The following is a 27,955-nucleotide window of genomic DNA, read 5'->3' on the forward strand; positions in this document are numbered from 1 at the left end:
CCTCCTGTCCACCAGACTCTGCAAATTACATCTTCCCAATCTTTCCTCATACTCGACATTCCAGAGGTAAGAAACTACCTTAGTCAGTTTGGACCTTTTCCAACATCTCTTCATCCTTCTGAAAACCAGGTGACCAAATCTGGGTACAATAGTCCATATGTGGCCTAATCAAATCCTTACACAACGGAACGAGAATCTCCCTGCTTCTACACGTCAGTGTAATCCGCATTATTCCCAGAAAACTTTGTGTTGTCTTCATAAGTTTGGCTATGTGTCCCTTAAAGTTCAGATCCTTATCCACTATCATCCCCAGATCTTTTATTTCCTCCACCTCCAACAATATATTCTCACCAAGCATAAATTCTGCATCCCATCTTTGTTTTCCAAATTTTAAAACTTTACATTTTGCAACATTGAACTCGCATCCCCATTTCTGTGCCCAATCACTCAATTTATTCAAGTCTTCTTGTAAGGCAACAACATCTTCACTACTCTTCATGGTTCTTCCCAACTTTGCATCATCTGCACACAACTGAATATCTCCATCCAAATCTTCACCAATATCATTAATATACAAGTTAAACAGTAATGGCCATAAAACAGACCACTGAGGCACTCCACTAGTGACTTTTCCTTTTCCTGGATATCGCTCCCCCATACACAACTTGTTGATATCTATCAGATAGCCAGTCTCCAATCCAGTGCACTAGTCTAACATCCAACCACCATCTGCTCTAGTTTGACTGTCAACTTATCATGAGGTACTCTATCAAAAGCCTTTGCAAAATCCAAGTATGTTACTGTGTATCCCTCTCCCCTGTCCAAGGAAGCAGTCACCTTATTGTAATAAGTAAGTAGATTACTAAAACATGACCTCTCTTTAGCAAATCCATGCTGTCCATCAAAGATAATACCATTATTGTCAACCCAATTCTGGATCCTAGTTCTCACAAGCTTCTCCAACAACTTAACCACAACACCTGACACACAGATAGGCCTATAGTTTGATGCTTGAGTTCAATCACCTCCTTTATGAAGTGGCACAATTTTGCTCCCCTTCCACTCCTTAGGAACTTGACCGAGTGCAAGACTCATATTAAAAAAATATGTCAAAGCAGGTGTCAACTACCTGGCACATTCCTTCGGAATACGTGGTGATATATTATCAATTCCCATAGCTTTATTAACATCTAGTTTACTCAACTCCCAATACACCTCTTGCTCACTTACTTACAGTCAGTCTCTCCTCCCCATCATCAACTGCTCTCAATCTCTCCATGAAGTGACATTCACAAGATTGAAAGACCTTTATGAACTGCTCATTCAGTATCTCCACCACACATTCTGCAACAGCTGTCTTTATACCATTTTCTCCAATCAATGTCATTCTTCCATAATTATTAGTTTTTTTTTTTCTGGCTACATATCGAAAGAACTCCTTAGGATTTTTTTGGATTCATTACCTAACTGATGTTCATACCTCAGTTTTGCTACCCTTAACAACCACTTAACGCCTGCCTTACCTGTTCATTGTAATCCTCATGGAATTAGTTATCGCTACTTCTCTTATGCCGCCTCCACAATGCCCCTTTTCTCTGTCTCGCATGCTTAATCTCTTTATTCATCCATCTCACACCTGCCTTATTTAACCTTTTCACCCTTGGAATACATTTAGACATTGCATCCACTAGATAGTTTTTGAAAGTGCTACAAAATCTTGCTTCTCTGGTTGAAAAATTAATAATATTAGTAATGCTGTCAGAACTCAGAAAAGGAAGGTGAAAAAATTGATTGTTTTGGCTGGAACCAAATACCGAGAGGTGAGGAGTGTTGTATGTGGGAGGATGTGAAAGAATTATTGGAAAAAGTGAAAAACATGAGCAAGAGGATGAAGTTTGTGCATCTGCTGTCATGCTGTGATAGAATTGGACTGAAGAAGGGCTATGATGGCTAATGAATCAATACACAGATTGTGCAGAAGGAATGATGTAGAGTTTGGGACCTATGGATTGAGTATGATGGACAGATACATTTGTACAATGCTGATGAGCTGCACTTAAATGGATTCTGAGTTAGGTGTCTAGAGAGAGCTCTGTTCACTGAGAGTGTGGAAGTGCAAAATCAGCAAAATTAAATTACGTTGTATGCAGGTGTGTGTGTGTGTGTGTGTGTGTGTGTGTGTGTGTGTGTGTGTGTGTGTGTGTGTGTGAAGAGAATTAGTGTGTGGATGAACAAGAAATGTGTAATCTAGTCACTCATTAAATGATATTGAATGGGGGTGAATTCAGGATGTAAATGTGAGCCTAAAGGAATGCTGCAGTGTCTATATACTAAGCTGAAAGCATCAGAATATGAGAGGGAGAAGACCTTGGCATTGATTAGTGCAGCCTTGCCAAACATTATGGGCATTAGTAAGACTTGGTTAACAGCAGATGATGTAGGTACAGGGATAGAATGTGATGGATTTAGTATTTTCAGGGAGGATAGAGTAGACCAGACAGGAATGGGGGGGGGGGGGGGGGCTGCTGTTGATGATAGCAGATGGGTCAGCCCACAAGAGTAGGAGCCAGTCAGACAGATGACAGTTCTTTTGAATCCGTCTAGTATGAGATTGAGGCCAACAGGACAAAATATAAAATCGGTTGCTGCTATAGTCCAGAGGTGCTAGGAATGATGTCGAAGGCATGCATCAGTAGATTAATGCAAGTGCAAATTGAGTAATTATTATGGGAGATTTGAACTGGCAGGTAGGAAATGGAATTTATACACTTACTGAGAGATAATTACTTGAAGCAGAATGTGAAGGAGGGAACTCTGGGTATGAGAGAGTTAGATCCATAACTAAAGTGGCTACATTGCCTGCAATTGGAGTGAAGTAATCATCGGAAGGTAGAAAATTGTGAAAATTCCATTTAAGAAAGGGTATATGTGGAGCTACAAGGCAGGTGATTGTGATATGCTTAGGAGGCAGTTTAAGCAGTACCATGGTATAAATATTTGCAAGAGAAAATACTTCACAGTACATGGGGATTCTTCAAGGGGTATCTGGAAGAAGCAATATCATATATACCCAAGGTCAGAGGGAGGGATAAATTAGGTAGGAGTTAGATGGATAGGTGGTATCTCTAAGCATAAGCTTAGAAAAAAAAAAAAAAAAGAAAATGTTCTTTAGGGTATATAGGGAGAAGGTGACCAGCTAACTCATGAACAGTACAAAGATCAGGAAAGAAAGGTGACCAGCATAGTAAAAAAGTCAAAATCACATCACATGATGAGAAGAAATAAGCCAAGCAAGCAAAAGGATATTCCAGAGAGTTTTTGTTATATGGCAAATAGGATGACTATGGAAGGATAATTTTAATGAGTTTAAATGGTAGAGAAATGACAGAGACAAATGAAATAGTTGAGCTACTGGGCGACCATTTTACAAGGATATAACATCCAAGTGAAGATATTGTTATGGCAGAGATGACAGGGACTGATGTGAAAACAGAGGCTGATGAATTATTGCAGGTACTTAGGATATTACAGAATCTGAATGTAAATACAGCTGTGGGATTGAATACAGTTGTGGAATATTGACTCACATTTTAAGAGAATGTGTAGAACTGATGAAGCCTTGGGCTAGGCTGTTTAATTTAAATCTTAGCTCTGGGAAAGTCCCAAGAGAGTTGGAAGGACAACAAAATAATTCCTTTGCATAAAGGAGGATCAAAGTCTGTGGTTGCAAATTATAGACCAATCAGTATCTTAGGAGTGGTGATGGTAAAAGTACTGGAAAAGTTGGGTCAAAAAGAGAAGTCTTATGATTGGATAAGAATGTAATACTCTATGAGAGGCAGCATGGCTTTGTGAAGGATTAGCTTTAGCAATCTACTAACTTTTTATAATAGAGGAGGGATGGCCACAATGTGCCTCGCAAGCCACGCATTATGTGGCTCTTCGTGCTCTACCAGAATAAATAAGTAAACAAAAAGAGAAGAGGAGACAACAAAAAAGAGGAACAAAATAAAAAAAAAAGAGAGAAAAAAACAGAGTTAATAAAAATTACTGCAATACAAAAGTTTAATTCAAAACACATTCAGTGAAGTTTACTTTTGAACAATTAGAATAATTTTAAAGTCAAAACAATAATTTTAGTTACTTATTTACTAGCAAAGGCCTGCCTTGTATCCATTTTCTTAGTAAACTCCTTAAAATTAGGCAAGGCAGTTCTTACAAGCTAGTTCAAATGTTCATCATTTAAAACAGATCTATATTTAGATTTAATAAATATAAGAGTCAAATATAGTGCTTTATAGGAGTCCTAAAAATAGAGATCAGTTGTCTGGCACATTGCTTAAGTGTTGGATACTATTTGGTCTGGAACTTACTTCTAAAACTCAGTTTTGGAACATGCACTTTGCTTCACTAGCTTTTGTCCTTCATCCTCTTGAAGTTCCAAAACCTCCAGTTCTGCAGCTGTGACATCCATCGCAACTGGTTTTGAAATAGGACAACTGTACTCAAGCATGTTTCTGAAGAAAGGATTTTCCAAAAAAGGCGAATGTCGGCTTAAGTTCTTGAAGGTCTCAAAATTAACTGTTGAGTTCTTTGGCAAGATCATTTAATTTGCTAACATAAGATCCCTTTTCTAATTCCACTTCAGACGAATTTGTCACTATTTTCTTCAGACAAACAAAGTGATTGAAAGTTTTATTTTCCAAATCTCACTGGAAAAATTGCAGTTTGCTTTGGAAGTTTAGCATGATCTGTGCGAGATTGGTTATTAGTTTATCTTTTCCCTTTGAAGTGAAACGTTTAATATTGAGATGCTGGAAAACATCAGTGAAAAATGCCATGTCTAACAACCACCGAGTGTCTTTGAGATGAGGGAAAAATTCTGCAGATGTGTCCGAATAATTGCAGCTTCTGTTATATAATCTTCTTCATTAGATTCCCTTTGGTTGTATCTTCCAATAGAGCACTTCATTTGTGATTTTCTGTACCCATTTTATTCTTAGAATCTTCCTGTAACAAGTTCTTTCAAATGCCAGAATTCTTTTTCTTGTACTTATTTATTGCCCACGTTTCAGATCCATACAGTACACCACTAAAGAGGCATGTTTCCAGTACTCTTAGTTTTGTTTTCAGGCTGATCACTTTACTTTTCCATGTGTTATCTATGGCTTTCAGATTTGTTTTTTCCTTTGCAATCCTGATCTTTATTTCTTTTTTACGGTCCAAATCATATGGCATTTTGTTTCCCAAATATGTGAAGTGTTCTACATTTTCTTTATCAATTCCATCCACTTGTATCTTTTGTTTCATGTTCTTCTCACCAAATACCAAATTGGTTTTTTTTTTTTTTTTTTCAAGTTCATAACAAGTCCAATCTCTTCCCTTCCTCATTTAACAGTTTCAATGGGTTTTTTTGTAGTTCTCTTTCGTCTTCTTTAATAATAACAATGTCATCTGCAAATTTCAGATTGTTAATTCTCATCTCATATACTGATATTCCTTTTGCATCTTCCTTCATTTTATCCATTGCTCTTTCTAAATGTGTGATGAAAATGCTTGATGATATTGTGTCCCCCTGTCTAGTACCTAGTACCTCTACTTGTTCCAAACCATTTCCCAAATCATCACCTATTCTAACTGCTGCAACTGCATTCTTATAAACATCTTTTAATTTTAACGTGCTTAAGATTGCTGGCTTTGAATTGCGCAAGTGTTATTTGGCATATGACACGCATTGGTTTACTTTGTCGTTTTACAAAAAAGAAATATTGTTGCACGAGTCCATTGACAGTGCAAGAGCTGTCATTGGATTCGATCAAGAATATGTTGACCGATACCTATAGATGAGCGCCAGATGGGTAACTAACGTGGTGTGGTGGGAAAGCATAACTTCTCCATCCCCACCACCCACCTCACCATACGCACACTCACTTACTTACTCCCATACCATTGCTCCTTCGAAGGTTGCAGCTCTTCTAAGTCTTACTGGAATTATTTTGGTTCCAAAAGGACACGTAGTTGGCCACCCCTGTAATACAGTGACATTTGAGTTAGATAAAGGGAATGGCTTCATGATGATACTGCTGGATTTTACAAAGGCATGTGACAGGATACCACATGGAACCGTTGCACAAACCGCAACAAATGGGAATTGATATAAACTGGTGATATGGATAAAAGGGTTGCTAATGGACAGATACCAAAAAGTAGTATATGGAGAAGGGAGGTGACTAGTGGTGTTCCACAGTGCTTTGTGCTTGGACCGCTGCTGTTTAATTTCTACAGAAACGATACAGGAATTAATTTGAATGGTGATGTTCGTTGTTTGCTGATTATGCAAAGTTAGGTAAGGTAATATTTAATCAAGTTGATGTAGAGAACTTGATGATACTGCTGGGTTTTACAAAGGCATGTAACAGGATACCACATGGAACTGTTATGCAGGGATGATTTAAATAGGATGACAGAATGGAATAGTTATTATAAAATGTCAGGATAGCACTTTATGTACACTAATGCCAGGAGCATTTGAACAAGCAGAAGGAATTTATGGCATTGGTTGGCTCATCCTGGCCAAAGGTTATTGGGATTAGTGAGATATGGCTGATAGAAGATGATATAGTTAGCGGGATAGAAAGTGAAGGGTATAATGTGTTCAGGGAGGATACAGAGAAATTGGGGTAAGAGTGTTATTGATGATAACCAATCAACTGCAGGCCAGTGAAAATGGCACATTTGACGTTATCTGATTTGAGAATGAGGCTAGCAAAACAAAATATACAGTTGGATGATTCTATAGACCAGGGAATGGAAAAAATGATGGGGGGAGTATGCATCAGCAAATAAGCTCAGTGAGTGGAGCGGTTAATTATTCTCATGTGTATGTTCAGGGAGGATAGAGAGAAAAGAATGGGGAAGAAGTGTTATTGATGAGAGCCAATGAACTGCAACCAAAGAGAGTAAAAGTTCATCTGCAGGCCAGTGAAAATAGCACATTTGAGGCTATCTGGTGTGAGATTGAGGCCAGCAGAACAAAATATGCAGTTGGATGATGCTATAGACCAGGGGATGGAAAAGATGATGGAGATAGCATGAATCAGGAAATAGACTCAATGTATGGAGGACAGCTAATTATTGTGGGAGGATTTCAACTATGGGAACATCGATTGGAAGGATGAGCAGAAGGAAATGGATTTTATGCAGTTTCTAAGAGATAATTACTTGATACAGCATGTATTGTACTATACTAGAGGTTCAATAGTGCTCGATCTAATAATTGCATCTGAGAATTTGTTTATAACCAATATGACCATGTTGCCACAAATTGGTGAGAATGATCATATGGTCTTGACCTGGGAAGTGGCCACGTGTGGAATTTTCAGTTACAGGGCACTCGTGAGGCAACAGTAGCAGTGACGTGTGAGAAGTGCTCTGGATTCAGATAAGTTATTTTGAAATAATTAATTGTATATGAGTGATTGTTTGAGCTGCTATAAAAGTTATGCACTACTAGTATTATTAGTGTGTGGGATATTTTGCTTAAACTTGATTACAAATTCATTGTTTTTTGGCCCTTAGAGTAGTAACCAACAGAGGAAAGATGGCGGTGGCTTTGTTAGTGCATGATTTAGTCTTTAGTCATTTTGTGAAGTGCAAGGTGTTTTACATGCATTCTTTTGATTACATAGATAATTTCTGGACATTTAAGGCTGATGGAAGGAGGGTATGTGCGAAGCATGAGCTAAACGAGGATTTGATGAGTGCTAATATGAATTTGATGACAGAAAGTGTTAGTAGCGAGAATGTCATGGGAAGAATGAGTGCTCATTCGAAAGATAAGCATGCCGTTAAAGAAAGGCGAAAAATTGTGAAGAAAGCATTGAAAAAGAAAGCGAGTGATTTAAAAACCCTGAAAACTCTGTAAAAAGATTGAAAGCGAGGTGAATGTGGTGGAAGGAAACAAAATTAAGAGAACAAAAGAAACTGGAAATAGCATGATGAAATGATCAAAAGTGGAAAAAATGGAATGAATGAATGAAAGTGAAAGTTGGACACATGGACTAAAAGTACAGAAACTCAAAAGGCTGAATGAGAGTGAAAGTGTGATTCGGCAGTCGAGAGTTCGAAAATTAGAATGATTGCTTGATAGAGAGAATGTGATGCAAGATTCGTAAGGTGAATTGGGTTGGATGAGACAAGAAATGAAATGGATGCAGAGTGAATTTAAGAAAATTCGGATGAAAATGATTAAAACAAATCAAGTAGGTACAAAAGAGTTAACGAAAGATGAGCGAGTGGTGTTGTATGGCAACTCCATTATTAAAGGTGTGCTGGATGAGAGGATGCACAAGGTATATTTTCCAGACGGTAAAATAAGTACAGTGATTGAGTCATTGGATATGAGGAGGGAGCGAGCGAAGGAGTTGATGGTTTTAATAGGTATGAATGACTTGACAGGACAAAGAGTACGTCAGAATGGATATCAGGAGGCTGCTTAGATGGATAAAAGATGTGGCAGGAAGGGTAGTAAGCATGTTGCTTAGATATGACTGATGAGATGAGGTGGAGAGCAAAGGATTATGAATGGTATGTTAGCTGAAATGTGTGAGGAGAGGTGAAGTACAATTTGTTAATATGTGAAATGAGTTTGAAGAACGAAGTGAACTGTATGGGAGGGATGGACCACATTTGAGTGGTTAAGGTGTGAGTCATTTGGACAGACTGTTGCTGGAAGGTAGAGAAGTGATATAGAGAATGAATCAGTTCAAGTGGAAAGTGATGTGGAAGAGCAGGAGAGTACGACGGGAGAGATTGAAGAGGTGGCTATAAATGAGGAAGTAAGTGGCATGAGCATAGAAAATGAGAGAATGGGTGTGCAAGATGAACAGGAAAATGCGGAGGCTCAGGGTGGACAGAGGTAAACGCGTGAGAAAGGTAGATACTCCACGAAGATCTGAGAGCATGTGTGGACAGGAAAGGATTGGGATTACCTGGAATCAAGAGGAAACAGTTGGAATTGAAGAGGGTTCTAAAATGAATAAGCAGAAAGGGAAATGGCCCCAGTTGAGTATGAAGAGATCACATCGAATGAGTGTTATCATTGGAATGAGCCGTTGTCTTTATTTACAAATGCTAGAAGTGTAAGAAACAAGGCAGATGAAATGGTTGCACTAATTAAGTCTGTTCACCCAAAAATTGTTGGAATAAGTGAGACATGGTTAGATGAGGACGACATCATGACAGGAATAGAGATAGAAGGATATGATATGTTTCCTGAGGATAGAATGGGTAAAAAGAGAGAGGAGTGCTATTGATAATAAACAACTGGAAGTAAAGAAAATGAGTTTCATGAGTTTTTGAGGGACAACTACCTCAGACAGTATGTAACAGAGCACACACGAGGATTGAGGGTCTTGGATTTGGTCATCTCATCAGAGAATGTAATTATAAATAAAGTGTCAAATCACCCACCAATTGGTGAGAGTGACCATGAGGTGATTACCTGGATGGTTGCTAGCAGTGTAAGGACCTCTATAAGAAAAGAGTGTATGTGGAACTAAAAGCGGGGTGATTATGAAGAGCTCAGGAGACAGCTTGCAGGTGTAGCATGGAATGAGGAGTTAGCTATAAAAGAGATCAATGGGGATTTTCAAAAACTATCTAGTAGATGCAATGTCTAAATGTATTCCAAGGGTGAGACGGTTAAATAAGGGAGGTGTGAAATGGATGAATAAAGAGATTAAGCATGCGATACAGAGAAAAAGGGCATTATGGAAGCAGCATAAGAGAAGTAAAAATAACCAATTCCATGAGGACTACAAAGACCAGGCAAGGCGGGTGACTTGCTTAGTGAGGGTAGCTAATGAAGCCAAAAAGAATCCTAAGGAGCTTTTTCGATATGTAGCGAGCAAAAGAAAGAATGATTATGGAAGAATGACAATGATTTGAGAAAATGGTATAAAGATAGCTGTTGCGGAACATGTGGTGGAGATACTTAATCAGCAGTTCATAAAGGTCTTTCAATTTTGTGAATGTGACTTTGGAGAGAATGATAGCAGTTGATGATGGGGAAGAGAGATTGACTGTAAGTCAGCAAGAGGTGTATGGGGAATTGAGCAAACTAGATGTTAATAAGGTTGTGGGACTTGATAATATATCACCACGTATTCTGAAAGAATGTGTCAGGGAGTTGACTCCTGGTTTGACATATTTTTTTTAATATGAGTCTTGCACTCAGTCAAGTTCCTTAGGAGTGGAAGGAGGGCAAGATTGTGCCACTCCATAAAGGAGGTGATCAAACTCAAACATCAAACTATAGGCCTATCTGTGTGTCAGGTGTTGTGGTTTAGTTGTTGGAGAAGCTTGTGAGAACTAGGATCCAGAATTGGGTTGACAACAACGGTATAATTTTTGATGGACAGCATGGATTTGCTAAAGGAAGGTCATGTTTTAGTAATCTACTTATTTTTACAATAAGGTGACTGCTTCCATGGACAGAGGAGAAGGATACACAGTAATATACTTTGATTTTGCAAAAGCTTTTGATAGATTACCGCGTGATAAGTTGATAGTCAGACTGCAGTGCATGGAGTTGGATATCAGATTGGTGCATTGGATTGGAGACTGGCTATCTGATAGATATCAACAAGTTGTGTATGGGGTAGCGATATCCAGGAAAAGGAAAGTTACTAGTGGTGTGCCTCAGGGAGTCTGTTTTAGGCCATTGCTTGTATATTAATGATATTGGTTAAAATTTGGATGGAGATATTCAGTTGTTTGCAGATGATACAAAGTTGAGATGAACCATGAAGGGTAGAGAAGATGTTGTGGCCTTACAAGAAGACTTGAATAAATGGAGGGAATGGGTAAGTGAGTTCAATGTTGCAAAATCTAAGGTTTTGATATTTTGAAAACAAAAATGGAATGCAGAATTTATGCTTGGTGAGGATATGTTGTCGGAGGTGGAGGAAATAAGAGATCTGGCGGTGATAGTGGATAAGGATCTGGAATTTAGGGGACACATAGCCAAAATTGTGAGGACAACACAAAGGTTTCTGGTAATGATGCAGACGACACTGACTTGTAGAAGTAGGGTGAGATGTTGGGAAAGGTCCAGAGGCGACTGACTAAGGTAGTTTCTAACCTCTGGAATGTCAAGTATGAGGAAAGATTGATAAGAATCAACTTTTAGAGTCTGGTGGACAGGAGGAGGAGGGGAGATATGATAGTTACCTACAAGTTTTTAAGGTGTTGTTATAGGATCAATGCTGCAGAGGTTCTACAGAAAATAGTTGGAGATCAGGGGAGAACCAGAGGTCATCTCTGGAAACTATAAGTAAGGTGTGAGTAGGGAAGTGAGAGGCAGGTTTTTTTTCATGCAGTGTGAATGATTGGAATGCCTTGCCTGAGGACGTGGTGTCTGCAGAGAATTTGAGTGTGTATAAAGCACGGTATGATGAGCTCTCTCTTTGATAAAAGTACCTCCTAGATGAGTCTTTGACTCCTAGATGACTCTTTGACTAATAATAATAATAATTATGACAAGCTTAGGAGATTGCTTGGATCAGTGCTATGGCAATTAAAACTGCAATTGCTGGATTTTGATAGTGCATGAGAAGTGGTAATGAAGTCAGGGCTGTCGCCAGATTAGATCGTGCCGTGAGGCAAACAATTGAATATCGCTCCTGATGGATTATAAGGATTATTTTCTTATATTTTCAAAAATATAAGAAAATCTTCAAATGCTATTTTGTTTTTATTACAACAGAAACATGAATGCAAAATAATTACATAATAATATTAATTAAATATTTGCTAAATGGGGATATCACAGTATAAAACAATTTATAATCTCTTCTAAATTTAAATTATAAGCTATGTCTGCCTCTATCGATATAGTTGCTAGATCTTTGTTGGGTCATTACTGTTTGTAAATAATTTTTAATCAGTTTAAGCTTGGAAAAACTTCTTTCTGCACTTGCTACGTTAACATGAATTGTTAGTGTAGCAACTGCGCCTACCGCAATATGGTTGAATGAGCGCCCTCATTTAGATGCGCCATGAGGCAGGCTGCCTCTATGCTATATCATGTCGACGGTACTGAAAGGGGTGTTTGAGGGAGGTAATAGCATACCTAGACTCAGGAAAGTAAATTAAATGTGAGTTAAATGAATGAGGATCATCATCAAGCTGCAAAAAAAGAAACAGTTTTGGAGGGAATTTAATGAGAAATGTGACCTGCAGGCACATTTCTCATTAAATTCTTAGGAATGTTCTTCATTCCTAGGAATGAAGGCAAAAGATAATCCCAAACATTTCTTTCGATATGCTGCAAGTAAAAGAAAGAATGTATATGGCAGAATGATATTAAAGAATGCTGAAGGTAGGGAGATAATTGAATCAATCGAAATAGTAGAATTACTGAGTGAACACTTTGCAACAGTATATCATCCAAGTGGCGATATTGCAAGAATGAGAGAGCCAAAGGCTTAAACAGGAACTGAGGTAAAAGAAATGAGGTGGATAGCATATTACAGAACCTTAATGTAAATACAGCTGTGGGATTGGATGGTATACCAGCTCTAGTTTACACTAAGCAGTGAGGAAATTGTCAGTGTCATTGACCATATTGTTTAATGTAAGTTTCAACGTTAGGTTAGTCTCGAGGGAGTGGAAAGAGGGGGGAAATAGTTCCATTGCATAAAGTAGACTGATGTAGTAAATTACCAACCGATCAGGAGTTATCAGAGTATTGGAGAAGTTGGTGAAGAGCAAAATACAGGACATAGATGGAAATGAGATACTGTATGTGGGGATCAACATGGTTTTGTAAATGATAGGTCATGCCTCAGTAACTTGCTCATGTTTTATAATACAGTGACAACTGAGTTGGATAAAGGTAATGGGTTTACAGTGATACTGTTGGACTTTGCAAAGGCATTTGACAGGATTCCAGATGGAATTCCAATCAGAAAATGTAGCATATGGGGATGGACATTGGGCTGGTGAAGTGGATAAGAGAGTAGTTGATGGAGAGATAGAAGAGAGTGGTTTATTCAGGAGTAGAATTCAGAAGAAGGCTTGTGACCAGCAATGTGCCACAGGGTTCTGTTCTTGGACTGCTACTGTTTAATTTGTTTATTAACAATATAGGAAAAGATCTGAGAAGAGCTGTTCAGTTATTTGCTGATGATGCAAAGTTAGGTAGAGCAATAGTTAATACAGATGTCGTCAAAATTTTTCAGGATGATTTGAATAGATTGGCAGACTGGGCAAAGGAGAATGGATTTCAATTTAATGTGGCAAAGTGTAAGGTTATGCATTTTGTGGTGAAAAGATTACCAGCTCTATACCACATTGTGGCACTGTACTCCAAGAAATTGACGGAGCCAGAAACTTGGGAGTATTAGTGGATAGGGAGTTAAAATTTAGGTGTCACATAGCAAAAGTGGCTAAATTAGCTCATCAGATCACTTGGTTACTGATGAGCTGTTTTAGCCACTTTTGCTATGTGTCCTCTAAACTTTAGGGGACTCATAGCAAAATTTAGGAAACTACTCGTCAAAGAATACTTTGATGAGCAGAGACAAGCAGGTTATTGTTTCTCTTTAACAAGCCTTAGTAAGACTTCATCATCTTGATTACTGTGTACAGATCTGGGCACTGGGTTTCTTGGTAATATGGAGAAGATCCAGAGGTGAGTGATGAAGATGGTAGCAGGTCTATGGAATGAACTGTAAGAGAACACATTGAAGATTTGTGGGTTACAGAACTGGTTTATAGGTGGAAAAGGGGTGATATGATTGAGACATACAAATTACTGAGGTGTTTTTACAAGATTAATTCAGAGGAAATTTTTCATAACAGGTCTTGTAGTGGGAGATCTAGGGTGCCATCTGTTGAAACTGAATATGAGTGTAATTAGCAAGGGTGTTATAACTAGGATTTTTGCTTGGAGAGTAGTGAATGAGATTGACATAACTGCTGTTTTCATGGCAGTTATGTCAAAGCTGACTAATAAATCTTGGTCGTTGAGTGTAATGTTTTTAATTTTGTTTATGAAATGTTGTGTATTTTTTATGTAGGAAGGGGAATGACCTACCAATTCCTTGAGTGTGGGCACTAATTTTTTTGGCTAAGTGTGTAATTCAGGCTGTCGATTCCTTCAACAATCGGACGTAGTGGTGTGTTTGTTTTGTGTATTTTTGTCAGGCCATAAATTCTGGGCGTGCAGGCATAATGAAGTATTAGGTTTTTGGTTGTTTCTTCTGGCCATGTATTAATGGATTTAATTAATTCAGTTATTTTCTTTTTGATTCATTTCATGAGGTTGTAGTTTACCATTTGGTAGATGTTGTGGTCCAATACCAAATGGTTAATTTTTTTCTATGTAGGTTGTCCGATCTAAAACAATAGTAGCATTCCTTTTATCTGCTTTTGTGATTATAATGTCCTTGTTATTTTTTAGGGCTTTGATATCCAGTTTTCCTGTTTCGTTTAGGTTGCTGCTTAGTTTTTTGTTTGAGTTTAGTATGCAACATGTTTCCATACGTATTTTGTCAGCTAGATTGGCGGGGGGATCTTAGACCTCTCTCGATATGATAAATGATATCAAGTTTGTTTACTGACCTTGGTGCAATGGCATAGTTTAGGCCTTTTTCCAGCAGTGAGAGTTCCCCTTGGGTGAGGTTGTAGTTTGATTTGTTGATAACCAGGCTGCGGTCTGATGGTGGTTGGTTGCTCCTAACTTCATTTGTGGGTGATTGGCTGCTCCTTGTGATGTCGGGATGTGATGTGAAGAAAAGAAAGAGACACTAACAAGCAGAGATAAGGGAGTTATTATTCCTCTTTGTAAAGTCTTATGTAACCAGACATGGATTGCTATGCTCAAATCTGTTCACCTGGGTTTCTTAGGAATGAGGAAGTGACCAAGATGGTGAGTGGTCTGCAGAATGCTTCTTGTGAGGATAGATTGAGGTTTTGTGGATTGCAAATGTTGGTTGATGGGTGAAATTGGGGGAGGGGAGAATATTATTATTATTATTATTTGACACCTCCAGGGAGTCCATAGACTCATTGAGGGAGGGCAGCTGCTCCATAACTCTGTCTCCACCAACTCAAACCACCAACTGACCACAACTACACCAACGCTATCTTCTGCCGATCACCACCACCACTGGTATTTCCACAGACAATCACAAACATCCATGCCCACAGTGGGATTCAAACCCACAGCCTTTTGGTGGCGACTAGATGAGGACTAGATTTTTCACTTGGAGAGTGCTGAATGAATGGAATGGGTTGCCCAAGTCATTTGTGGGTGCTTTGTCTGTTAATAGTTTCAAGGAGATGCATGATAGATATTGTGTTGGTAATTTGAGTTGCCCACGATGAGTCTTAGGAATCCATGGAAGTGCCCATGATGCTAAAACAGAACACAGGATAACAGTTGGCAAGAGAGCATTTGAATAATATTATTCAAGAAATCAAATATGAGGAAGTTTATGTAATCAGGGTATTTGCTATCAAAGTGTGAAGGATTTATAAGTGATAAGTGAAAAAAAATTGAGCGAGAAGTCAGTGTTACTTGAGTGAGTGCAACATAAATGGATGGAATACCAATCACAATAACCATGTTATAAAACACTCAATTCTCATAGAGGAGTGATATCAGAATGGAATCTGTGTGATGTTCCTGATGAGGAAAGGTACAGAGCTTGAAAGATCTAGGAGTGACAGTTATGAGACGCATCCTAATATGTAGGGATTTTTACTGTTCTGACTGGAACATTATACTTACTTTTCATACACCTAAGTCTATTCTGTTAGACTGTACTTACCTAATCCACTAAGATGCATTAAATGTCAGAAATATGGATATGCCCAAACTGTCTGTCATAGCTATACCACCTGTGTCCTATGTAGTTGTAAAGAGCATGATAACAACCTTGCTCTGCAAAGAAAGCTAATTGTGTCAACTGTCATGGAGATCATCCAGCTTACTCACATTCATGCCAGAAGTGGAACAGTGAAAAAGAAATTATTATTGTGTAACACTTCCAGGAGTTCAAAGACTCATCGTGGGAGGGCACCTACTCTACAACTCTTTGTCTCCATCAAACGCAACTATCTTCATCATCTACACCAACGCAATTTACTGCCGATCACCACTAGTATTTTCACAAACAATCACAAACATCCATGCCCATGGCAGGATTCAAACCCGCAGCCTTTTGGCTGGAGAGCAGATATGTTGACCACTCGGCCAACCAGGCCAGGATTAAAGCAGAACAAAATATATCACGCCAGGTTGCAAAATGGAAGTTTCCCACCACCACACCTGTCCAGAAATCATCTTATGCTGAGACTGTGGCAGTTAAGACAATGCCAACAGCATATCAAACTCATATGTCCATTCCATTATCTTTTAATTTCACCACACCTGAACTTTATGATTATGAATGTTGAGTGCATCAACCAATGACCTACAGTCCCACTCCAGAAACAATTCTACGAATAGTTCCATTCAATGAAAACAAACTTGTTTTCATTGAATGGAAACAAGTTTGTTTTCAGAAAATTTATTCAGAAAATTATGGTTAGGATATCACTTAAAGATAAACTCCAGATTCCCACAGAAAACATGAATACTCCTATGAGATCCACTAAAAGTAAATTAAACTTACCAACTTCAGCCAATCCCGAAACTTTAGATGATGTATTGAATATTTTTCCAGAGGAATAGATAGAAACTGGTCTTCCATTCGTCCCAAAATTCAATTGATAAATATTAATCTGACAAAGGTAAGCCTCAACTTCTTGAAAATAGGTCAAGTCTACAAAGCAAAAACAGTAGGAACATTTTGAAATTGGAACTTTTTTTTAATATCGATCCCATACACGAGGGATCAAGAGTCCTATAAGCATATCGTTGCTGTGTGCAGATGCGAACTGAGATAGAAATTTATTGGTGTTTTTTTTTTTTTTTTTTTTTGATGAGCTGCAAGTTATAGTTTGGGAATACTTCACGAGGAAGGCTGTTCCAGAGGATGGAAGAAAACAGGATGTTGGGCAGCTGCTGTCCTTATATTAACACATGAAACAGAAAGTGGAGGAATGATAGTTGTCAATTCACTGATGCAGTGACCATGGAAGTACCTGTGGAATAATTATAGTGCTGAAACACTGCATCTGTGAGATAGAGACTGAATTTAATTTGTAAGAGAGGGGATCATCACTGAGCCTAATCACTTGCCTCAAACATCTGAGCAGCATTTAAAACATAGGCAGATTTGGGATTTGTTTTTATGTTGAGCCCATACACAAGAGGTTGGTTAATCAACCTACATATATGGGTAGTGGGTTGGGAATAGAGAACTTCTTTACATTTGATTTCAAAGACTATTTTGTATTCCTTGTGAAACACATCAGAGGGAAAACTGGTCCACAATACAGCAGTAGCAGAGATGAAGGAGGAGGAAAAGTAACTTGTTCGGTAGGTTTTAAGATGCACTGTGAAGGGTTGTTGAGCAGCAGCTGCACATGTTCCAATGGGCTTAGTACTAAGTGGAGGAAATATTGATGTTTTTCAGATGAACATTTGTGAAGGAAATATTTACAGAATGCACATATTGCAGAAACCAGACATCTATGCTTAAGTGGGAGGAGTGAGTTAGTAAGAGATGGGTTATTAATAAGTTATTTGCTCTCCTCCATCAAAAGCATTTTGATGGAGCTCTTAGGGGCCCCACTCCAAATGTGAGAGCAGTATTCAATAGCTAGTAAGATTTGTGATTTGTATAAGGTTAACAGCTGTTCAGAGATGAAGTAACGTCTTGAGTGAAAGAGAAATGATAGTTTTTTAGAAGCTGAGGGTGCAATAGCTGTGATGTGTTTATTCCAAGAGAGGCTTGATGTCAGAGTAATTCCAGGAAGAGAAATCTCATCTTGTCTGGAAATTTGGGTGTTGTCAAAAATAATACTGGGAGAAAATGTATTTTTTTGTGTGAGAAATAAGACAGAAATGGGTTTTACTAGCATTGAAATTGACAAGGTTATCTGAACCCCATTGGAGGATGGCTTGGAGATCAGAATTGAGGGCAGTGATTGTTGATGTTCTTTTGAATGAGGTGGTGGGTTGTGTAGAGCAGCGTTTCCCAGACTAAGTGAATAAGTGTTCTGTGAAAAATTATCAAAATTAATATGAACCTGGAATGGTTTTAAATGTTGTAACAAGTTCAAACATGTTCGAAAATCAGGCACTCCTCACTTTGTGTGTGGATTGTGCTATTAAGGCCAGCACGCACCAGACTTGGCTCAGCTGTTAGCTGATGGCCCACAGTTGTTGACACCTCCAAGCATGAGTGAAGTATGGAAGTATCTATTCTAGGAAAAATGTGGTCACAAGCAAGGTCAGTGCGATGCGATGCAGCCCAACACACCTGTGGTGTGTGCTTAGCTTCACATTGAATACAAGACCGATGATACTTGACTCTAACCAAGGTGTTCCGTTAAAATTTCAGGATTTGTGAAGCGTTCCGTTGTATGAAAAGTTTGAGAAACCCTGGTTTCTCAAACTTTAAGAAACTTTCAGAAACCCTGGTTTCTCAAATACCTGACATGTACTCTCGAGGGGTGTACAGGATATGATAGCACTACATGAAAAACTTACTTCATTGCTAACTTCCTATCTACAATTTTTCTCCAAATCAATCTGTTACCTGTCAAGACTCCAACATTATCACATCTTAATTCTATCTTCTAAGGCACTATTTACTGTATCAATCTACCTATATCTTGGTCTTCCTCTGAGCCTTTTTCCTGACAACCTGGCAGAGAACACTTATTTAGCTAATCTTTCCTCTCACATTCTGTTTAAGTGACCATCTGAGATTAGCTCTGCTAACAGATTCCTGGTCTCATTCCTAATCTTTCTCAGGACTCTCTTATCTGCAGTCTCTAGTCTTTGGTTAATGTTTTATTTCTAACCTAGCTCTCAGATAAATAAGTTAAGATTGGTTTGAATACTGTCTTGTATACAGCTAATTTAGTGTTTTGACTAATTTCTCTTATTCCATATAAATTTATTCAGTTGACTTCTTACCATACCAGCTTTGTTGATTCTGTTTTCCATTTTCATATTTAATTTACCATCTTCACTAAAGATCATGCCTAAGTAGGTGAAATGTTTTACTTGTTCTATAGGTTCTCCATTCAAAACGCAGTTGATATTATTATTATTATTATTATGACACCTCCAGGGAGTCCAAAGACTCGTTGAGGAAGGGTACCTACTCTACAGCTGTCTGTCTCCACCACCTCAGTCCACCAACTACAAATGCCTTCATCATCCACACCAGCACCATCTGTTGCCCACCACTAGCATTTTCACAATCATAAACATCTATACCCACAGTGGGATTCGAACCAGCAGCTTTTTTGTCTGGAGAGAGGATATACCTAACCACTCGGCCAACTAGGCCTGCAATATATTTTCAATGCTTCTGCCTATTTTCATTCTCTTTGTCATGTAATTGCTGACCCTCATACCATATCTAGTATAATATTGATTCAATTTAGTCAGAGAATTTTGCATACTTGTACCGGATTTATTTAGATGTTCTACTTCTAAATAAATCCAGTTAATCTTAGCTCTTTGCATAAAGTAAAGAGCTGAGATTAACATCTCCAATTTTGATGTCAGGTTTAATACCAATTTCCTTCTTAATGTGATCCATATAGATAACAAATAACAGAGGGGATTATGTACATTCTTGTCTGACACCAAATTTAACATAAAACCATCTTCCTGTACTTCCTTCAGTTCTAACTGCTGACTTACAACTCAAATTAAGACTAAGTATTGCTTGATATAATGCCCCATTGACACCATACAATTGTAGCATTTTGAATAGCTTTTCTCTTGGCACCTTGTCATATGCTTTATCCAGATCTACAAAACTTAAATAGAGATGTTTGTTATATTTGCACGATTTCTCAACTATTTGTCGTAAAGTGAAAATCTGATCCTGACAGCCTCTATTTGGCCTTAATCCAGCTTGTTCTTCACCAAGCTTCCCTTCCACAATCCTTCTCAACTGTTTCTCAAGTAAACCAGGAACACTCAATAGGGAAATACTTCTGTAATTCTCACATTCAGTTTTATTTCCCTTTTTTGTATAATTGTAATATGAGAGCTTTACTCCAGTCTGGAATTTGTCCCTCTGTCTAGGCCTTCTGGACTATGCAGTGTGCAGCCACTGTAAGACTTTTATTATTATTATTATTATTCAGGCCTCCATGGAGTCAAAAGATTCATTGTGGGAGATCCTTTCTAAGAAACACAAGTCTAGCAAGACTCATCAAGGAAGGTCCCTCCCGGGAAACGCAATGTCTATCATACTACTCCTTAAATGTATTGACCGTTCTCACTCTCACCACTCCATCAGGCAATGCATTCCATGGTTCAACCACCCTCCATGCAAAGGAACCACTCCTCACCCTCTTTCTCACAGTTTCCTTTTGTAACTTCCAGGGATGGCCCTTGTCATGACTCCTTCCCACTGTTCAACCAAGCGAAAGAACTCCCCAGTGTCAATATGTCCCCTAAATTTCAGGTTTTTATCATACTTATTTAGGTTATACTTATTTAAGCTTAGTTTCATGTTTAATATTGTAAAAGATGAAGAGAAAAACAAAATGGGAGCATGCAATGGAAGGAAATAGACTCCTGAACATGTTACCCATACAGAGGATATCCAGTCTTCAAACTACTAAAGTGCTACCTTGCACTCTCAGCCATTTGTTCATCATCATCATTCATCAGTTCTTCATTCAAGTAAGTGCACACACTTACCTGCCATCTCATTTAAAGATCTGCAACATAATGTAAAGAATAAATTACAGTGTGATCTATAAACGCATTTCATACTTCACGAAATGACTAATGACTAAGTGTATATCCAATAAATATAAAGCGGCTCCCATCCTGATTAACATATTAGTCAGTTCATGTCAACTGTATCTTGATCATTATATTATTATATCTAAAATAAGTACACACCTCAAGTACTCAACCCCTGCAATAGTTCTCAAAACAGAAAAACATAAGCATATCAAATCCCATAAATAATTAACCAAAAATTCTGAATTTGCAGCATTCTGGAGCATAACTTACATTTATAAGAGAGTGCACAATAGACTGTATGCCTTACAGAAATGATATTGAAATTATATTATATTGATATTCTAAACAATTCCATATTACCAGTACTGTAGCATTGTTGTGAAAACTATCTAGTTGAGCAATGTTGAAAGTTTATTTTTCACTTGGTTAGAATATAATTAATTTAGTTTAATCCTTTATCCCAGTGTGAGCAAACAAAGTTTGCGCCTGAAAGTATCTTCAGGACTGGGGCGACTCCTTGTTCAGGTCCAAACTTTGTTTGCTCACACTTGGATAAAGGATTAAACTAAATTTATTATAGTTGAGCAATGGTAATAATAACATGTTGTGCATCATGCCATACTACAAGGCTGTGGTGGCATGGCTTGAGAAAATTGGACAAATAATGCCAGTACAGAGTTCTAATCTTGAACCCTATAGAACACCTTTTGGAAGAGTTGGTGATAATTATTGTATTAGGTAAGGGAATCATGATTTTGAAAATATTACATTTGTTGCCTTTTGATTTTTCATATGATAAAATATGTTATTAAATATTAAATGCTCTTTTTAGGAAACTCTGGATGAATATATTAGCCATCTTCCTATTAGGTATATCTCTGGCCATGGCTTATGTTCCAACATTTGAATGTGTTTTAGATGCAGCAGTGTAAGTATAATATATTCATTTAATTTGTTTTTAATTAATTTCTCATCTGTATTGACTTCTCTCTCATATATAGACACATTTTTTTTTTTTTTTTTTTAATAATAAGAGAGAGGTTGCTAGTGTTGTCCTTTTAAGCAGCAGAATGGCATGTTGTAAAGATAAGTATTTATTTTTAGCAAATATTTGCAATATCACTAATCAATATTGTTTTTTATTATTATGTTTTTATTTTTAGACTGTGTGGTTGAGGGTGTATATGTTTAATTGTGAATCTTATTATGCAGTGCAATATTGTGTAAAAAGTATTCTACATGGCACCATTGCATATGAGAAAAATGGTTGCAAGACTTTGATATTCACTGATTTTAATACGAGGGATTTCGTGTAATACAGTGTACTCATTGCTTAAAGTGAATGGTTTGTTATGAAAGCAAGAATGGGGAGTGTTTCATTGGATTTAATTCATTCATGAAACATTGGAAATGTTTCATGAATGAATGAAAGAAATGTGAGTTGTATCAAAAGCAGCAGAATGAAGTAACTGATACTAATGATGTAAGGCAGAATAGTGAAAATTTTGTAGAGAATGTAATAGGAAGACTAAATGAATAGTGTACAAAATGTTATTATTCAAATTAAGTGGATATTGAATCCAGCATTATTTCTTAGCCAAATATGAAACTCAAAGATAGAAAATCTATCTAAGAGTTTCATGTCGAATATAGAAACTATAAAAGTCGGCGAGTCCAAGTGTAAGCCAACAGGTGGTACATGCTGGGCAACTCGTAGTAAAGGTGGATTAAGTTCCAATCACTTTCCTTAGTATTTTCCCATAATGTAAAACTCAACTCCTAGGAGATGTATGCTATTATATATTATGGGAGAAGGTCACTACCCAGACCGATTTCGACCTTTTTTGAGGTCTCATCAGTGAGTAGGTAGACCTAGATGTAAATACTGAGGTTGCAGTAATACCAAGTTTATTTCTTTACTGTACAAGTCGCCAAAAGGTGCACTAATAAATTACTGAGATAAAGAGCAATAGGCTTCACTTCGGTGAAGTAAATATATTCAAATTAAGTGGATATTGAATCCAACATTATTTCTTAGCCGAATAAGAAACTCAAAGACAGAAAATCTATCTTGTTATTATAGTGTTGTTGTTGTTGTTATTATTATTATTGTATAGGCACCTACCATGGAGTCCGAAGACTCATTGCTGGAGACCCAGACTATTCCACACAATCTCTCATACCTCTCCATGAACTCATTAACAGAAAAAGTGCCAACAACTTTCTCTGGCAACCCATTCCATTCATTCACAACTCTCTAAGCAAAAAATCTAGTCTTCATGCCCCTACTAACCACACTTTTACTCAACTTGTGGATAATCAAAATATAAAAATAACTTGCATATCAGAAACAAAACAGAATGTTAAAGGGATGTATACATTAAATAAATATCACATATTTTTCAGTGGAATAGAAAAACAAGTGAGAGCCAAATCAGGTGTAGGTATGATACATGAGAATTTTCAAAATGAAATAAAAGAATGGGAATGTATATGTATCTGAAAGGATACTAAGAATAAAAATAAAATTGCAAAATATAATCTATGCCTATAGCCCTGAAGAAGGAAAACTGGGACTAGAAATTTGAACACTGTGTGGAATAGTCTGGGTCTCCAGCAATGAGTCTCCAGCAAAACTGTGAAGAAATATCATCAGCTGGATTAATAATACTTACAAGAGATTTAAATATAAGAATTGGAAAGAGTGTAATACCAGGAACATGTGAAAGATTCAATGAAACAATTGAAAACTCAAATGGAATAAGATTACATCAGGTTTATACAGATTAATTTAGGATAAATAATACTTCCTTTAACCACAAGAGTCAGCACAAAATAATATGGAGAAATAACAGAGGACAAATATCTACCATAGATTATATAATAACAATAGAACAGCTAAACCAGATGAAATTTTGGATAGTTGAGTTCTAACATCTGCAAATGTTGGCAATGGTCGTGGACTATTGATAGGAAAATTTTAACTACGATAAAATATAAAAAAAGTCAAAAACCAAATTAAAGAATTATATGGATATAAATTTAAGGTGGAATTATTTCAAGAACATAGTATAAGAATACTTTATCAAAATAGATTAAAAGAGTAATTTCAAGAAAATGCGGTCAGTAATGTACACTGGTGTCCAAAACTTAAGGACGAACACTATTTCTGAAGATCACAACTGCAAATTCAGATGAATCAGCTTGTGGCAATTTGTATAACTGACTATTTCAAGTAGAAAGCGAGTACACATTCAAATTTTCAAATTGCACCCAAACGGATCATGTGATAGCACTCAACAGGATGAAAGACAAAAGGCTGTGCTAAGCAAATTGTGATTGAAGGAGGCTCTTTTTGTGAAGGAATAAGACATTTCCATAATTCTTCCCTGTGATTTCACATGGGGAAGAATTATTTGAAAGCTTGAAGACGGTCACAGAATTACTGATATTGCCACAGAGTTTGGAATCTTACATAGCATTGTATCCACGCTCTGGGCAGTATTTCAAACCAATGGAATGTGTTTCAGATGTTGCCCTCGCCCTACCACAAAGCACAAAGACAGATTTTTGGTTATAACAATAAAACATAATCGACACACCGTGGCAGGTCAGCTTGCAAGTTGGCTCCATTCAAACACAGGTACATGAATATCTAAACATATTGTGACAAGATATCTGCGACAAGTATGCCTATAGACCTTTGGGTATATAAATAAAAAGAGTAAATAAATAAAATAAAAAGAGTTTGCATCTCTTTATCCACAGTTCATTATAGAGTATGTTTTTAGTGTTTTTTTTATTTATAAAAATTGGACAAGACACTAATAGGCTAATATAATCTTTACGGGTGGGAGTCATTTTAGCCTTTCCTCCAATTCTAGATGACACTTGATCTGTTGTGAAAGTGGCACTCTTACCATCACGAGAATGTTCTTGAAAGGGATAGATACAATGGTGCTAGGGTCATGTTGTATGGAGGCATTATGTTTAATGGACACACCAAGCTACCAGTGCTGGAAGAAAGGGACAATGACTGGTGAAAATATTGCAACAAAATCCTTCGGTGTCATGTTCGATTGTTCCATGGTGCTGTTGGAAAAGAATTCATTTTCGTGGATGTGGTGAGGACAAACCACACCACATCGCATATGAGCAGTGGAGATGCTTCTGGAGACAAAGGATGTTAATGGAATTGAGTGGCCAGCATGCTCACCAGATCTCAACTCCATAGAACATGTCTGGGATGCAATAGGGAGATGCATTGCTACTTGAAATTTCCCTCCAGAAAACAAACAAGGTGTTATCTTTGCTTTGAAGGTGAAGTGGGCTAGTTTGCTTCAAGAACTCCTGAATCACTTGGTGCTAAGCATGGTACAACATTGTGAGAGCTGCATTGCAATTCAGGATGGACATGTTCCATACTAAAATGTCTCTCTGCATAGTTTTCTGTATGTATTGCGAATTAAATCCTTAACTACATCCTTAGGAAATTTTTAACTTTTGCCAAAAACATATTGCAATTTCATTTGTATGAAATCTATAACGCATCTTTTATGTAATATAATTTATTAGTATGCTTGCAATAAATTTATGTCCACATTTGGCAGTAGTCGTGAAAAATTTTTCACATGCAGGTAAAAATGTAGTTTGTCCTAAGTTTTTGTACACCAGTATATATTCTCATTGGGAAACATTCAAAATGAACATGATGTATATGAAGCACTGGGACAGAAACCAGCTGAAAAATAAAACAAGATGGACTGCATGACATACTGAAGAAATACAAGCACTATCAGAAATCAAATAAAGTGCATTTAATAAACATCTACAATCTAAGACTAATATAGCCAAATATGAAGACTGTAAAAGAATAAGAAATTAAATTAACAACAAAATAAGACAGCTATAATATGATTTTTATTTATCATAGAAACAAATATGAAAAATGATCCAAAATAAAAAAAAAAGAAATTTGTGAGTACATAAATCACAGGAAGAGTTGGAAAATTATTTTATCAAATTATACAAGGTGCCTATAATAAAATTAGTTTAATCCTTTTTTCCAAGTGTGAGCAAACAAAGTTTGTGCCTGAAAGTATCTTCAGGCGCAAACTTTGTTTGCTCACACTTGGAAAAAAGGATTAAACTAATTTTATTATACTTAAACCAAGTGAAAAATAAACTTTCAACATCTTTCTCTAAATCCAGAGTAATTTATTAAAAAAGGGTGGCACACCATTTGGTAACTCCTATAGGTAGAGATGACCTGCTAATGCTTCTGCCTGATATCTCCACTTGGGCCCGGCTCCCACTGAAGAGACCTCAATAAAGGTTGAAACTAGTCTGGGTAGTGGCCCTTCCCTTAATGCATAACATTAGACATATCCGCAAGGAGATGTGTTTTGCATTATAGGAGATACTGAGACAGGAGTGTTGGTATCTTGCTCCACCTTTGCAACGAGTTTCCCTGGTGTTGTACCACCTTACCCCAGTCCTGAAGATACTTTCAGGCACAAACTTTGTTTGCTCACACTTGGAAAAAAAGGATTAAACTAATTTTATTATACTTTAACCAAGTGAAAAATAAACTTTATACAAGGTACCATCAAACAGAAACACTGGACTAGGCTAATAAAATCTTTACAATTTACCCAATATAAATTTTGACTAGAGCCCCTTCAAAGCTCTTCCGAGTTCATGCAGGGATCCCACTGGGGAATTCCCCATGCTCCAAATGCTTCTTAGAAGTCTTTTAGTTTAAGTGCATTAAGCACTGATTGCTGTTCATCTTGGATCCCTTTAACGGTGTCTAACCACCACCCACTCCTTCAGCTTCAATTTCATTTTTGGGGACAAAAAGATGTCACAAGGGTCTAAATCTGGCATGTAAGAAGGATGTGGGATGACTGCCATGCTGTTGGCCACCAAAAACTCTCTCATGATGCTGTTGGAAGGAGTGTTGTTGTGTTGGAAGAGCCAGTTGTGACTTTGCTACAGTTCTGGTGTTTAGAGCGATGTATGTCTTCTCTCAACTGCCTTAAAACATTGCAGTAGAATTCTGCGCTGACTGTCTGACCACATGGGACAAATTCTTGGTGAAAAATCCCCTTAATGTTGAAAAGATGATCAACATGCTCTTTGTCACACTTCAGTCTTGGAGAATGTTCTCCACTCTTCCACTGTTACGATTGCTGTTTTGTCTCTGGGTTATAGCCATAAACCTAAGTCTTGTCCCCTAAGATGACCTTTAGGATGAAGGTTGGGTTTAATCGCCTTTTGATGAAAATCTTTTCAAATGTTCACATAGTGCTCCTTCTGGTCAGAAGTCGAGATGGGGAACGAACTTTGCAGCAATGCATGTTCAATTCTCTCATGAGGAGATATGCATGTTCAATTCTCTCATGCCTCTCTCAGCAACTTCCTGGATGGTGATGCATTGATCTGAACGGATGATCTGCCAAATTTTTTTGACATTTTTGTTAGTTGTATCGTCCTCCAAGGTGTTTCTACCTTTCTTAAAATGTGAGTGCCACTGAAAACACTGAGTTCGGTTCATAGCTTCATTTTCATATACCTTACGAAGTAATTCAAGGATCTCTGTGGCAGATTTCCCCAGTTTTATATGCAAAATTTTACATTTGCCCTTTGTTCTAATTTTGCATTCATGGTGAAATCACAGAATGACACCAACATGTGATAAGAATAACATGCATTGCACATAGCTAAATGCCACATGATGGGCTGACTCAACAACGTTACACCACTGACACATAATGTCATGAGACTGTAACTCAATCTGTTGCTGAGTATCCGGCACAGTTTGGTTTCTTTTTGAATTCTAAATTATGGAGGCAAAGAAATTACCATAAACATGAGAATTCTAATTAAACCTATCTCTAAGAACAGATAGATTCCCAATGAATGACGACTGAACATTACAGTATCAATATTTAAATAGGGAACAAAATCTGAAAACTATCAAGGAATAAACTTATTGTACACTTCCCTAAAAATATGTAAAAAATTATTAAAGAAGAAATAGAATCA

At 37.3% G+C, this 27,955-nt stretch overlaps 1 protein-coding gene across 4 annotated transcripts in view; it reads left to right on the plus strand.

Annotated features, from left to right (window-relative positions):
• The window catches only part of LOC150107025 (MFS-type transporter SLC18B1-like), a 508,245-nt gene that overhangs the window by 325,228 nt on the left and 155,062 nt on the right, over nucleotides 1-27,955 (plus strand). For all 4 annotated transcript variants that reach the window (XR_016548342.1, XM_090392899.1, XM_090392901.1 and 1 more), the window contains exon 11: nucleotides 21,738-21,833. Coding sequence is in view for 3 of the 4 variants with exons in the window: in XM_090392899.1 (XP_090249025.1) it covers nucleotides 21,738-21,833 (96 nt within the window). In the remaining variant the exon portion in view is untranslated. The remainder of the gene's footprint in view (nucleotides 1-21,737; nucleotides 21,834-27,955) is intronic.

The sequence above is a fragment of the Typopeltis vanoorti genome, chromosome 5 (genome assembly GCF_054136105.1).
Source record: "Typopeltis vanoorti isolate ZY-2024b chromosome 5, IOZ_Tvanoo_1.0, whole genome shotgun sequence".
NCBI classification, from domain to species: Eukaryota; Metazoa; Arthropoda; class Arachnida; order Uropygi; family Thelyphonidae; genus Typopeltis; species Typopeltis vanoorti.